Here is a 13,975-nt window from a genome sequence, read left to right on the forward strand (position 1 = left end):
GCTGTGCTTATGGGGTCTGCTGTTGTGATCATTAGGTCATCTGCAAAGAGCCCTAATTTATAGGTTCTGCCTTTTATTTCCACTCCCTTGGTGTCTGTGGCTGCTCGGATTCGGATTGCTAAGGGTTCCAGAGCCAGGATAAATAAGAAGGGAGACAATGGGCATCCTTGTTTTGTGCCTCTTTGGATTGCTATAGGGTTAGAGCCCATATTGTTAGTTCTGCATTTTGCTGAGGCTTGGGAGTATATTTGTTTGAGGATTTGTAGGAAGCTGAGGCCAAATTTCATGCTAGTTAGTACTGCTAATAGGTATTTCCATTCTAAGCAATCAAAGGCTTTGAGGATGTCTAGGGACATAATTGACAGTGCCTTGCTGTGTTTGATTAGGTTCAGTACTTTCCTGATGGGGTCTGCAATATTGCGACCAGGGACAAAGCCGGTCTGATCTGGGGCTATTAACTTGCATAAGAAGATTTTTAGGCGGTTGGCCAAGATTGATGTGAATATCTTGTAGTCTTGGTTTATTAATGAGATTGGGCGGTATGATTCTACTTTGAGACTGTCTTTCAGTGGTTTTGGGATGGAGACTATTTTGGAGTGGGTCCAGGTTTTGGGGATGGGCCCCCCTTTCATGATGTCATTGAACAGGTGGGTCATATAGGCCATCAAGGGTTCTTTGAATTGCCTTTAGACTTCTGCTGTGAAGCAGTCTGGGCTTGGGGCTTTGTGTGGTTTCAGGTTTTTGAGGACTGTATCTATTTCCTCTGGGGTGATAGAGCTGTCCATGAATTCCTGTTCCTCGTCAATTAAGGTAGGCATGGTAGTCCTGCTAGGAATTTTCTGATTTCCTTCTCAGGTGGGCTATGGGAAGTGTATAGGTTGGAGTAAAATTCTGCAAATTCTGAGGTTATTTCTTTGGGGGAGAATGTTACGTTGTCATCTTTTTTGGTGATGCAGTGTATTCTTGTTTTGAGTTCTTTTTTCCTACATCTACTTGCTAATAGTTTGGAGTTTCCCCCTCCATATTCATAGAAACATTGTTTAGAGTATAGAATACTGATCATTGTTTTGTTGATTTCTAGGGAGTCTGGTTCTCTCCTTTTTTGGTCTATAAATTGAAGAAGTTTTTTAGATCCTGTTTGTAGCGTGGTGAGAGGGCTGTGATGTCTTGTTCTATTTTTGTTAATTTTTGAGGGGGGTTGTTATATTGTCTACATCATTTTCCCTGAAGTAGTTTTGTAGAGTTTTTGTGAGACTCTCTCTAATTAGTTTGTTTGTAGTTAGGATGGGGCTGAAGGACCATGATGGGGTGTTTTGTGATTTTAATGTTACCTATGTTTCTTGATTTTGCTAAGGAGATCAGACCCTGTGTGAGCAGAATGCTGTCCAGTCTGGACGTTGTACCATGGCGTCCGGATTGGAATGTATGGCTGGTGTCTCCCGGGTTTTGCTCACCCCAAATGTCGTAGAGACACCTGTTTTTTAACATTTTTGTAACTTTTAAGAGTCCCTAGTTGTTGGGGGTTTCTTTCAAGGAAGGTTGTCCATGGGGTTGTAGGGTGAATGTTTTTCGAGGATATGCCTTTCATATTTAGGTTGAGGTCACATCCTAGGATTGCTTCCCCTTCAGAAAAGGAGAGGAACTTGTTTAGTGTCTTCTGAAAGCATTCTAGTTGTTTTGAGTTTGGGGCATATATGGAGCTGATTGTCAGTTTAATTTTGCCATCTAGTGTCCCTTTAGCGAAAATGAATGCCTTTTTTGTCTTTTAGGACTGTTGTGGCAGTGAAGTTCAGGTCTCTACTGAGTATTATAGCTACGCCATGGGCTTTCCCTGAGCCTCGTGCAACCCACTGTTGACTGTAGTGAGGGTCACTCAGGAGTTTGATCCCTTTGGGTGGGTTGTGTATTTCTTGTAGGAAGGTGATGTGCGGTTTCATGGTGTTTATGTATGAGGTTTTCTTTTTCATTTTCTTTTGATGGGGTTTCCCAACCCCTGTGTTGTTTAACGAACCAATGGGATTGCACTGACCTACAGTGTGGTGGTTGGGGGACTAGTGGGATTAGAGTTAGATTTGGGTTAAAGAGTAGGGGGTAGGTTGTAGAGAGTTTCCTATATGTAGTCATATACGGTATGTGTTTGTTTGGGGTATTTTGGGCCATTTGGCATTTAGCTGGTTGGTCCTAGGTCTCAGCTGGTGTGGAGGACCATGTATAGGGACAGGCCATCCCCCCTGTTGTTTGCGATAGGGGATGATCAGTGAGATGGGGTGAAGCATCTTTGTGACGCCAATGTCAGGTATAAGGTTCGTAAGCAATGTTGCCAATGTTATTAGCAACATCGTTGGTGTGTTGGGGCGAGGATGTGGGTGTTGGTATGCTCTGGCGCCACCATTGTGCTGGTTGGGCATCAGATTTTAGCCTGTTTGTGGGTTGTGTTATTAAGGTTGGAGGAGTTATTTTTCCTTAGTATGGAGTAGGGGGATGCTGAAGGTGTGGGTTATGGGTTGTTAGGTGATGGGGAATGTGGTTTGAGGTCTGGACTGGTGTTGGGGTGGGGATTTCTGTGCAGGTGCAGGGCTGGGGGGGGGATGTTGATGGTGTTAACTATATTTATGTTCGGCGGGGAAAGGAGGGGGGGAAGGGGGGGAGAATCACTAGTACTTCAGTTTGTGGTTTTTTCCGGTTGCTTCATTCAGCTGGGGTTGTTGTTGTAGTAGGGTTGTCCATCTGCGATGAGTTGGTTTGGTTAATCTTGGTCTGGTTTCTTGTGTCATATGGCCGGCGGGATGATTCTGTGCGTGGTGCTTGACTGTATTGGTTTGCATTGTCTGTTGTTTCTTTTTCTTCTTTACTGTCATCCAATTGTTTGCTGTTGTTTCGTCATGGTTGTGGCTGTCACTTAGTGGGTTTGTCGGTTGCCATTCCGGTGGAAGGTCGAGTTTGAGGTTCTTCAGTAGTTGCGAGGCTTCAGGTATGTTGGTAGCTCTTTGTTGTGTTATGTTGGTTGTTACGATGAGTCGAAAAGGGAAGCCCCATCGGTACTTGATCCCTGCTTGTTGGAGACACTGGGTGCACAGGCGTTAGGCTTTTTCTCCGGTTAAGGGTGTCCTGAGATAAATCCTGTAAGTCCAATATGGGGGCGTCTCCATATTGAAGGTTGGTTGAGTTTCTGAGGTTGTTCCATACCTCTTCCTTCTTTTTGTAGCGTGTGAAGCACACAATGATGTTTATTGGGGGGTGGGGCGCTGGGTTTCGGCATAGGTTTTAGGGCTCTGTGACTCCTCTCCAGGTCATCTACCTCAAGTGTCATGTTTGGGATTGTATCTTTCAGCCAGCGTACAATTAGGTCTGCTGGGCTTTTCTCCTCTACTTTTTCAGGAAAGTTGCGGAAGTGGATGTTGCAACGTCTATTGCAATCTTCGATGTCCGTTTGTTTGATTCTCATTTCTGTGTTTTCTATTTCCAGGTGATTTACCAGTTCATCCAATTTCTTATTGATGCGTGTGTTCTCCTCCCGGTATTGCTCTATTATTCTTTCTTTCATTTGGTTCTTGTTCTCTAGAGCTTTCATTTTGGACGTTAGATCGTTGATTAATATCTGCAGGGGAGCCACTGTGGCCTTCAGTGTTTCTGCTAATCTCGCTTCCATTTCCCTCAGATCTCGTTTAGTTGTTGTGTGGTCGTCATCTTGAAGGGGTGTTGTGGTCTCAGGCTATTTGCCATCTCCCTGGTTGGTGTCATCTCAATCTCCCTAATGGTTTTGGTTTGAGGTCTGCTTGGCGTCCTCTTGGAGTAGGGCGTGTTGCAGTTAGGAGTTGTGGTGGTAATGGTTCCTGGATGTTGTTGGGTTGCTGAGCTGAACAGGCGTTGTTGACTGGTGTTTTACAGAGCGTTCGGATTAGGTGGCCATTTGTGTTGAGTCTAGGCTGTGGTCGCCTCAGCGGTGCTGCCAGAGCGGGGGGTAGGTAAGCTGACAGGCGGGTAGACCAACAGACAGTTCACATAAGGGGGAGAGGGTTAGCAGGCAGAAATGCGAGAGACCAGAGAGGTGGGGCCAGGGGAAATGTGTGTTTGAGGGGGGTTATTTGTGGTTGCACCCGTGTGTACACGCCTGCGCACTCATATACGCAAAAGGGGTTCTAGGGTCCAATTAAGGTGGAAGGTGGGGTTAGGAATGTGTTCAGGAACAGGACCAGACAAAACAGAATATAGGCAAAAGGTGGAGGGAAAAGAGGAAGAAGAAGAGAAAAGAGAAAAGAAACAAAGAAAAAGAAAAGGGGGAAGGGGAAATTAGAGTAAAATAAAAGGGAGGGGGAGACAGAAAGGGGGAAAGAAAGAGAGAGAAGGAGAGAAAGTAGAGTAATAACAGTGGTAATAGATTGCAGTGATAGTTTTTAGCTATAGTATGAGAGGGGAAAGTATAATACAGTGGTATGCGTGTATGAGTGTATGTATGTGTTTTCTTTAAAGAGAGAGAGGAGGAAAGGGGGGATGGAGAGAGGGAGGGGGGAGAAAAAGAGAGAAGGAAGAGGAGAAATGAGAAGAAGAAGAAGGAGGAGGAGGAGGAGGAGGGGGGAGGGAGAGGTAACTGTAGCAGTGGCAGTGGTGTGGGGAAAAGTTTTGTTTTAAAGGAGGGGTGGGGGGAGAAAGGGCTCCCCCTTCAAAATCAGACCGACAAACAGGTTCTCCTCTTCTTTCTTCGATGGTGACGGCAAGGTCAGGGCTCCTCTCTCCCTTCCTCCTCTTTTCTCCCCCCCCCCCTTCCTTTGTTGCTTTGGCTCCGAGGTCCCTCCAGCCTCGGAGCTCCGCTGGGCTGTTGGCAGGGAGGGAGGCTGTGGCTCCCTCGGTAGGCGCACCAGATGCCCCAGTTTCCCTCTGGCGGTGGTGGAGGCAGAAGCGGTGGGGTCCGGGCTCCTTTCTCTCCTTCCCCTCCTGCTTCCGTGCTGGCTCCGAGATCCTCCTGACCTCGGGTGCCCTTGGTCCCGGCTCGATCAAGGTCACGGGGGGGGCTGCAGTTATTCCGGGTGCCCCCAGTTCCTCTCCAGTATCGGTGCTGGCGGCACTGGTAGCGGCAGTTCCAGCAGCCCAGGAGCCAGTAAGGTAGCTATGTAAGTTCTGGCTGGCTTCAGGAGCTGCTTGTTGCCGTGGCGTCCCCATCCTGCCTTAACTGGAAGTCCCGAGTGTACCCTTCTTGAGGGGGCAGAACTCCTTTCACGCTCCAAGGCAGAGGTACCTGCTACAGCGTCTTCTCATTTTGAAGGATCCTGGATCAAATGCGAGAACTGCTTTTTGCTTTCTCATCCGTCAAATGGAAGGGTATAACTTTGCTCTCAGTTCTGTTGTAGATTGCTTAATGGAGCTACGGATTGTTAAGAGTGGCCCACCAAATGTGCAGTGGATGTCTCAGGTGGACCATTGTGTGAGTTTTCCTTGTTAATCCTAACAGATCATTTGCAAGAGAGGGGATTTTGATCTGTGAGGAAAGCTTTAGAAATGAAACTTTAGATTGGGCAGACACATCACTTACTTTAATTTAAGGTTTGCAGTCCCAATCATAATGAATTTGTGTGTGTCCTTTCTTTCAGATATGTAAGCACTACCAGTGTGTTGATGTCTCTGTTTTGGGTTACAGCTGCAATGCAGAGCATCAGTGCAATGGACGAGGGGTAAGCTGACAAAACCACGCCGGATTTCTAGACTTTCTCCAGGGGTTACTGACTTGATGCTTTGTTTTGTTCTGACCTCCTCTCTTGGGCCTTCCTTTCCCCTTTTTTCAGAAGGTGCTGGAGGGAGACTTGGTTCCATTGAATGACGGACAGGTAGGAGCTCCAGCAAAGGAACAGTTGAGAGCTCCCTTCAAGCTTCTGGTTGTTCCTTTGACGCTCTGCCCTTAACTACCTGCATTATGTCAGGGGTTGGATGGGTGGACTTGGCTTGTTATTTGAAACTGCTCATATTGATCCAGAGCAGACTCCAGCATATAGTTAGCAAAAACACGTTGCAGGATTCCCCAAAAATAGACGGGCGGTAATTCATCCAGCAGAGCTTTACTACTGAAGGTAAATGAGCATAATAATCACAAATCCATATATCTTCAGAAATGGCACAGTATATTAAGTGAACAAGGCTACAGTTATAAAGAAATTAGAAGAAAAATTGGTGGAAACTTAACCAAAGGTGGTATTCCTAAATTTTTGAAGAGGTAAAAGGAGATTACAAAATCAGACTGGTAAAGGTAGGAAAAGGTTCACAACAACAAGTGACGATAGAAGAACTGAGAAACTGTGGCTACATGATAGAAGAAAATCACCTGGGTTTATACAAGATGACATGGGGCAAGGTAATGTGAAGTTGAGTGCAAGCACCGTTTGGCGCAGACTGCAGGAATATGGTCTAAATGCTAGAATTCCAAGGAAAAAGCCATTGTTGTCTCTCAAGCAAAGGTTGAAACGATTAAACTGGGCTAAAACCCATGTTAACTGGACAGCATAAGAATGGGACAGTGTTATTTGGAGTGATGAGACCAAAATCTCCTTGCTTGGTAGTAATGGCATGAAATATGTGAGGTGAAGAATTGGAGAAGATTTACATCCTACTGCATTGCACCTACTGTGAAACACCGAGATAGTGTTATGATCTGGGGTTGTATGACAGCAAAAGGTGTGGGCAGAATTTGCGTCATTAATGGGAATGTAAGGTAAAGGTAGGGACGCGGGTGGCGCTGTGGGTAAAACCTCAGCGCCTAGGGCTTGCCGATCGCATGGTCGACAGTTCGAATCCCCGCGGCGGGGTGAGCTCCCATCTTCGGTCCCAGCTCCTGCCCACCTAGCAGTTCGAAAGCACCCATAAGTGCAAGTAGATAAATAGGTACCACTGTATAGCGGGAAGGTAAACGGCATTCCCGTGTGCTGCGCTGGTGCTGGCTCGCCAGAGCAGCTTCGTCATGCTGGCCACGTGACCCGGAAGTGTCTCCGGACAGCGCTGGCCCCCGGCCTCTTAAGTGAGATGGGCGCACAATCCTAGAGTCGGACACGACTGGCCCGTACGGGCAGGGGTACCTTTTCCTTTAAGGTAAAGGTAAAGGGACCCCTGACCATTAGGTCCAGTCGTGACCGACTCTGGGGTTGCGGCGCTCATCTCGCTTTATTGGCCGAGGGAGCCGGCGTACAGCTTCCGGGTCATGTGGCCAGCATGACTAAGCCGCTTCTGGCAAACCAGAGCAGCGCACGGAAACGCTGTTTACCTTCCCGCCAGAGCGGTACCTATTTATCTACTTGCACTTGGACGTGCTTTCGAACTGCTAGGTAGGCAGGAGCAGGGACCGAGCAACGGGAGCTCACCCCGTCGCGGGGATTCAAACCGCCGACCTTCTCATCAGCAAGTCCTAGGCTCTGTGGTTTAACCCACAGCGCCACTCGGGTAATGTAAATGCCCCCAAATACATAGCTCAGACCTTAATCCAATTGAAAATCTATGGAGCTGACTAAAGAAACTTGCTAGTCAGAAGCAACCCAGCAATAAAACCCAATTAATAGAGGCAATAATTCCATCTTGGTTTCACATTATAACAGCTGCAGGACTAAAAAACTTGGTTCACTCCATGGGAAGGCGTTGTAAGGCCCTAATTAAAGCTAAAGGTTACTCAACTAAGTATTAACTGAAATGGTGAGGGTTTTTGTATATCTAATTTTTTCTATGTGTTTCAGGTTTCTTCTTTATGACTGCTGTTTTAATAAATAATCATTCATAAAAGTCATTGCATTACATTCTTCATTAAATTATCTTTCCATTGATATATAATATTATGGTATTACTCAGTGCTTTTTTCCTGGGGAGACACAGGGGTATGCAAACCCCTAAAAAAATTAAGAATCTAATGGGAGAAGAAACTAAACTTTTTTTAAAAAAATAGTTTCTTCTCTAGCACGGCGAATCGTCAGTTCCGCTGCTACCCCAGATGGCAGCCTCATTTCCTATCATGATATTTCCTGAGTCTCAGATAGAAACAAGTGTTTAATGCAGGGGTCGGTCAGCAAACCTTTTCAGCAGGGGGCCGGTCCACCGTCCCTCAAACCTTGTGGGCGGGGCTGGACTATATTTTGAAAAGGAAAAAAAAGGAACGAATTCCTATGCCCCACAAATATCCCAGAGATGCATTTTAAATAAAAGCACACATTCTACTCATGTAAAAACACCAGGCAGGCCCCACAAACAACACAGATTTGCATTTTAAATAAAAGGACATATTCTACTCATGTAAAAACATGATTCCTGGACTATGCGTGGGCCGGATCCGCCCCCCGGGCCTTAGTTTGCCTACCCATAGTTTAATGTATGAAGCAGTGTGGAATGTGGATGTGTGGTGTTTTACTGATGAAAGTTTGTACTCATTGAGGGGCAGTATTTCAATATGAGTAATGTATGTTCTTTGTGGGACGCGGGTGGCGCTGTGGGTTAAACCACAGAGCCTAGGACTTGCCGATCAGAAGGTCGGAAGTTCGAATCCCCACAACAGGGTGAGCTCCCGTTCCTCGGTCCCTGCTCCTGCCTACCTAGCAGTTCAAAAGCACGTCAAAGTGCAAGTAGATAAATAGGTACCGCTCCGGCGGGAAGGTAAACGGCGTTTCCATGCGCTGCTCTGGTTTGCCAGAAGCGGCTTAGTCATGCTGGCCACATGACCCAGAAGCTGTACGCCGGCTCCCTCGGCCAATAAAGCGAGATGAGCGCCGCAACCCCAGAGTTGGCCACGACAGAGTTGGTCAGGGGTCCCTTTACCTTTACCTTTATGTTCTTTGTACTTTTGTCCATTTACTGTATTTATTTTTCACTCTTTGCTTGCTGCTTTTCATCCAAACAGGTGTGCAATAGCAATAAGAACTGCCACTGTCACCCGGGGTGGGCCCCTCCCTACTGTGATGCCAAAGGATATGGCGGCAGTCTGGACAGTGGACCTCCATACAATGGCAAGTACCTGAACAACACACCTTCCTGTCTTTGGTGACGCCTGGAGGTTGGGAAGTGACAGCTACTCCAAGAGGCTTAAGTCCTCCTTGGCTGGTATGGTGGTGGCTTACTGTGCCTCTCTAGTTTTGTTTTCCATGGGAAGAGGAGCTTGGGTTTTGGATAACCAGCCATTGGAAACTTAGGGCCTCTGGATTGGTAGGGGGAATCTTACAACTTTCAAAGCTTTTGTTTGTCCTGGGCCAACTTTCTGCAAATGTCATTGGGAACAGAGGAAGCTTATTTATCCACCTAGATCAGTATTGCTTAATGCTCACCAGAATTTCAGCCAGGGATCCTCAGAGAGGCCATGGACTGAACCTGAGACCTTCTGCATGCAAAGCAGGTGCTCTGTAATTGAGCTATGACCATTCCAAATTCATGCACATGTTATTTGGAAAAAATGTGGGGGGAAAACATTGAATTTTTTGGTGCCTCAAGAGTCCAACAAATTGATTATGACTTTAGCTCATGTCTGCTTTGTCAGGTGCATAAATGAATTCTCAGTTAGCAGGTATATGCAGGAGAAAATTGTAAGGTGGGAGCTGAATGGCAATAAGAAGCAAAAATTAAAGTCAGTGATAAAAAAAAATGTGTACACCACTGTCTGTCTTGAAGGCTTTCACTCTCTTGTGCCAACTTCAAAACCTCCACAAACAAATGAGGAAGCATGAAAAATACAAAGAGACAGCTACAGTAACACGTTTGCAATTGAAGCAGTTAAGAGTAAGGACCTGGAAGAGACCAGTATTCAAATCTCAACTCAGCCATGAAGCGTGTTGGGTGACTTTGGGCCAGTTGCTGTCACTTAGCCTACCCCACAGGGTTGTTGTGAGGATAACATTGAGAAGTATGGACACACCTCAAGCTCTTTGGAGAAAAGCTGGGATATGAAATGCCAAGTCCACAAAATTACTTTCCAACAATATCTTTTTAAACATTTTTACTAGTCCTATTCATAGAATCATAGAGTTGGAAGAGACCACAAGGGCCATCGAGTCCAACCCCCTGCCAAGCAGGAAACACCATCAGAGCACTCCTGACATATGGTTGTCAGGCATGTTCCTTAGGCATGTTTTTCTTAGGCAAGTTGTGGACTTCCAACCCAGCTGAGCCTTTTAAGCATACACACACTATTCTTGCACATAACATAGAGACAGTAAAATATAAGCAGCAAAGCCCAGACAGAAAAGAAAGGGGAAATGGAGAAAGGGAAGAGGGGAAAGAAATGAAAACACCAGATTATCATCACTAAAGCCCTTTCATATGGCACATATTTCCACAACATTTATCTGGATTTCTTTATATATCTCTTCTGTAACTTAACATTGATAGGCTGCTACTTCTTTGACTGCTGTTCTGTTAAGTAATGGCACCCGGGGTTTTTTAAAAAGCAAAGCAAAATCCCAAGCCAGGAATTGCACACACAACAAGGACTTCCTGCATATTGTTCACACTCGCTGTGTTTCAGATGTGTGACTGATGAAGGAGTGCTTTTAGGGTCTTTGCTTTGACTTAGGATAATATTGCAACATTGCCGCTTAACTTACCATTTATTGTTTGAGCATAGACACTGCACTGCATGTTGTATTAAATTCAGACAAAAAAGCAACTCCTCCCCCAAAGGTATAGAAGAAGGTCCCAGATACAGTATAAAGATCCATTTGCTCCTAAAGACCCAATTCCATACAAAGGTTGGTAACAATTTTTAGTGTTGATTTTTTGGGGGTCATACCATGCAATCCAAGTTTCTCTTGGAGAAGACAATTAGATTGATGGGCTACTGGACTTTTTGTGGTGGATTTTTGTGGTGGGTATTATGCACAAGGTAAAGACGCACAGCATCCTTTGAGGCAACAAATATCGTTGTAAATATAATGTAGATTAAAGTAATTCTATTATTGTTCCATTGTTTCCCCCTATGCTTTTAGGTGTTTTTATTTTATCTCTAAGCCACCTTGAGTCCCTGTCAGGGGAAAAGGCGTGGCATAAATGAACAACAGCAACCACCTCCTGCATCTTCCTCCCTGCTCACCCTGCAGCCAGCAGGCACTCTCTTCACTTTCTGTCCAATAATAAAGCCACCATTCCACATCACCTTTCTTACCCAATTTTATCTTCTCCATGTCTCCTACTCCCTCCTTTTTGGCAACTCTGCTGTGTACCCCCATTTTCACCTGCACCCCATTTCCCCTCCCTCCTCCTTCCCTTTCTCAACTCTCCCTGGCACACAGGCCACCCATATTTCTAGGCTTATTTTGCAGCTCCATTTCCACCCGCTTGCTATGATGGAGATGTTGCTGTACCTTAAAGACGAGCTGAACCTTAAGAGCAAACCTGTCCAGTTAGCTTGCTCACTTAGAGCTGATGGATGTTGTTTGCTTGTTGATACATTGAATCTGGAGCTTCATGTTGAAGGCAACATGACAGGTTACAAAAAGAAATAGCAGAGAGGGATGCAACACGGACGCCAACACCAAAAGCTAACACAATAGAGCCTTTCCCGACTCCCTTCTTGCTGTAAGCAATCCTGGTTTCAAACCACCACTTTCCCTCTATTCTCCCTCCCATGCCATAGCCACTGCTCTTGGGCAAGCTGTCTTCTCTCTTGCCTCCCTCCCTGCTCTTTCTAATGGGGCACTGCAAATCTACATTTTGATTATATGGGAGAAAAGCAAAGTCAGTAGTCTAGTCCAGAGGTAGCCAGCGTGGTAAACTGCAGCTCTTGTACAACAACAACCATAATCCTCCCTGACCATAGGTCATAGTGGTTGGAGCTAATGGGAGTTGTAGTCGATAACACTTGGAGGGCACCACCGTGGCCATCCCTGGAGTCAGTTGTGCTCAGGAAAAAGTAAGCTTGCCCTGCCTTTCCATGTTCTGCTCAATGGGAAGAAAGGGTACTGAGATTACCAACATGTCCATAAGAACCCAGCTACTTTAAATGACTCAGCTACTTTAAATGACCGATACTAATCTTGTTATGTGCATTATACGCATTTGTAAACTGCTTTGGATTTTGAAAAGAGCAGAGGTTGAAACTGTTGACTGATTTAACAAGCTCACAGCATTCCTTTTCTCCCTCAATGGGGTTGAGGAAGTTTGTAATTCCCACCCTGCAGAAAGGTAACCATTGTTCCTGTTGTTGCTAATTTTCTTTCTTTGTTTATTCTCTCTCTCTTTCAGATGTGGATAACACCACAAGAAATTGGCTGCTGGCATTCTTCTGCCTGATTCTCCCTCTCCTGTTGCTTTTGCTCTTCACTTACCTTGTGAGGAATCAGTTGGTGTCATCCTTAATGCCGTTGATAGAGGCTTGTTGTGGGTAAGTATTTTCTGTCCACCCCCCCCCCCCCCGCTGTGTGGAAAGCTGACTAGGAATTCTTTGGCAGAACAAAGGCATTTAAAGGCTCTGTGTGCAGCACTGGTGCCAGGCCCGGTCCACTGGTGAGGCAAGATGAGGTGCCTGCCTTGAGCGGTAGAAGCCTAAGAGGCAGAGGCTGCCTGCAACAGTGCTGGTTTGCAGCAAGATCTCATGAGATCTCACTGAAATTTCACGAGATCTCGCACAGCACACAAGATCCTGTGATATCTCACTGGAAGTCAGTGCCCCTGCCAGCTCTTTGTGGATGCCGCTTCGCAACACAGGTAAAAGAGGAGCACTGGCAGCAAGTGTGTGTGTGTGTGTGTGTGTGTTACATTCCCAAAATTGGATGTGTCCCTCTGCCAGGGGCATTGTGTATTCTGCAAAATAGGGAAGAATTGGTTTTTCTAGAACCAACTGAACACCAGCCAATTCCCCCTAGTTTGCCAGCCCTGTTTTGTTCTCTGCACGCTGTCAGAAAACAATTGGAGAAGTCAGACCTTTGGTCAAGTATCTCAGTGTTGCTTACTCTGAATGGCAGTGACTCCCCAGTGTTTCAGGTAGGAGCCTTCCCTGGAAATTTTGCAGGCAAAGCGTGGGATTGACTCTTAAATTTACAGATTTTCTCTAAGAAATTCTTGGTACGGCTGTATCGTGGAATTGCTATACAAGCGTCTGCATAGAAGCTGAGCCTCTTGGTAAAGTCACATCCAGTGTGTTCTGTTCACTTAGAGAACAACTGCAAGACTCCGCAAAGTGTTCTCTGTAATGCCACCACACACAAACCTGAGACATTCGATCAGGGGTTCACCATCCCTTTTGGACCAGTGGGCATATTTGGAATTTTGAGAAAGTGCTGTGGGCACCATCACAAATGACTGCCAGGGGGTTTGGAGCATGGCACAAAATGGCTGCCACGGTGTGTGTACTGGCACCCCACCCTCGCACACTTAATCCTGGGGTTAAGTGAAATTTGGGTATGTTACAGGTTGCCTGTTCAGTGTAGAACAAGCTGAGCCAACAGGAACTAGCAAGGAAGAATCTTGTGCATTGTGGAATTTTGAGGGGGTATTTATTGAGACCTTTCATAGGTAGCAGAGGAGGCACAGGAAGGGATGCTAGTGCCTGCAGGCCAGAGAATTACTCTGTCAAGGTTAGTGCAGGTGAAGGATTAATCAACTTCCATGATCACACCATCCTCACTGTGGGCATAGAGTGTGGAAAGTGGTTTCTTGCATTCTGTACCGTTTGGTGGGGGCAGAATAACATCACTCTGTTTAGCTTATGCCAAATTGGACCTTTGTTAGTTAGGGGAAGAGGGGCAGATGATACAGAAAAATTCAATCTCATATTTTAATGAGTAACATAATAAAAATTTTGGCTTGATGCATGACATAACTAATCAATATTATAATAGCAATCATAAGAACCATTAAAGGTAGAAGATAATGAGAATATAATGACTTGAGTAAAAAATGGGTTTTGTATCATTCAGCCCCACCAGTGGGGCACTTTGATACAAAGCATAAATTGTATGAGAATGGTAATTATTTGCAAAAAATTATGAAAAAACATTTCTTATTGTGAGAGATCATAATCAGCCTTACAATT

General features: G+C 45.6%; 2 protein-coding genes across 4 annotated transcripts in view; one reads left to right on the top strand and one right to left on the bottom strand.

Moving 5' to 3' along the window:
* Positions 1–7,221, bottom strand: part of LOC308464206 (craniofacial development protein 2-like) — a gene marked incomplete at its 3' end in the record, with an annotated part of 461,435 nt that extends 454,214 nt beyond the window's left edge. The window contains exon 1 of the mRNA XM_080983327.1: positions 7,059–7,221. The remainder of the gene's footprint in view (positions 1–7,058) is intronic.
* The window catches only part of ADAM9 (ADAM metallopeptidase domain 9), a 96,502-nt gene that overhangs the window by 62,961 nt on the left and 19,566 nt on the right, over positions 1–13,975 (top strand). For 2 of the 3 annotated variants that reach the window (XM_080982368.1, XM_080982370.1), the window contains 3 exons: positions 5,586–5,666; positions 8,858–8,963; positions 12,187–12,325. In XM_080982368.1, coding sequence (XP_080838494.1) covers positions 5,586–5,666; positions 8,858–8,963; positions 12,187–12,325 — 326 coding nt within the window. The remainder of the gene's footprint in view (positions 1–5,585; positions 5,667–8,857; positions 8,964–12,186; positions 12,326–13,975) is intronic. The other variant, XM_080982369.1, reaches the window with a different exon arrangement.

The sequence above is a fragment of the Podarcis pityusensis genome (assembly GCF_964106645.2).
Source record: "Podarcis pityusensis genome assembly, chromosome: 15".
NCBI classification, from domain to species: domain Eukaryota; kingdom Metazoa; phylum Chordata; class Lepidosauria; order Squamata; family Lacertidae; genus Podarcis; species Podarcis pityusensis.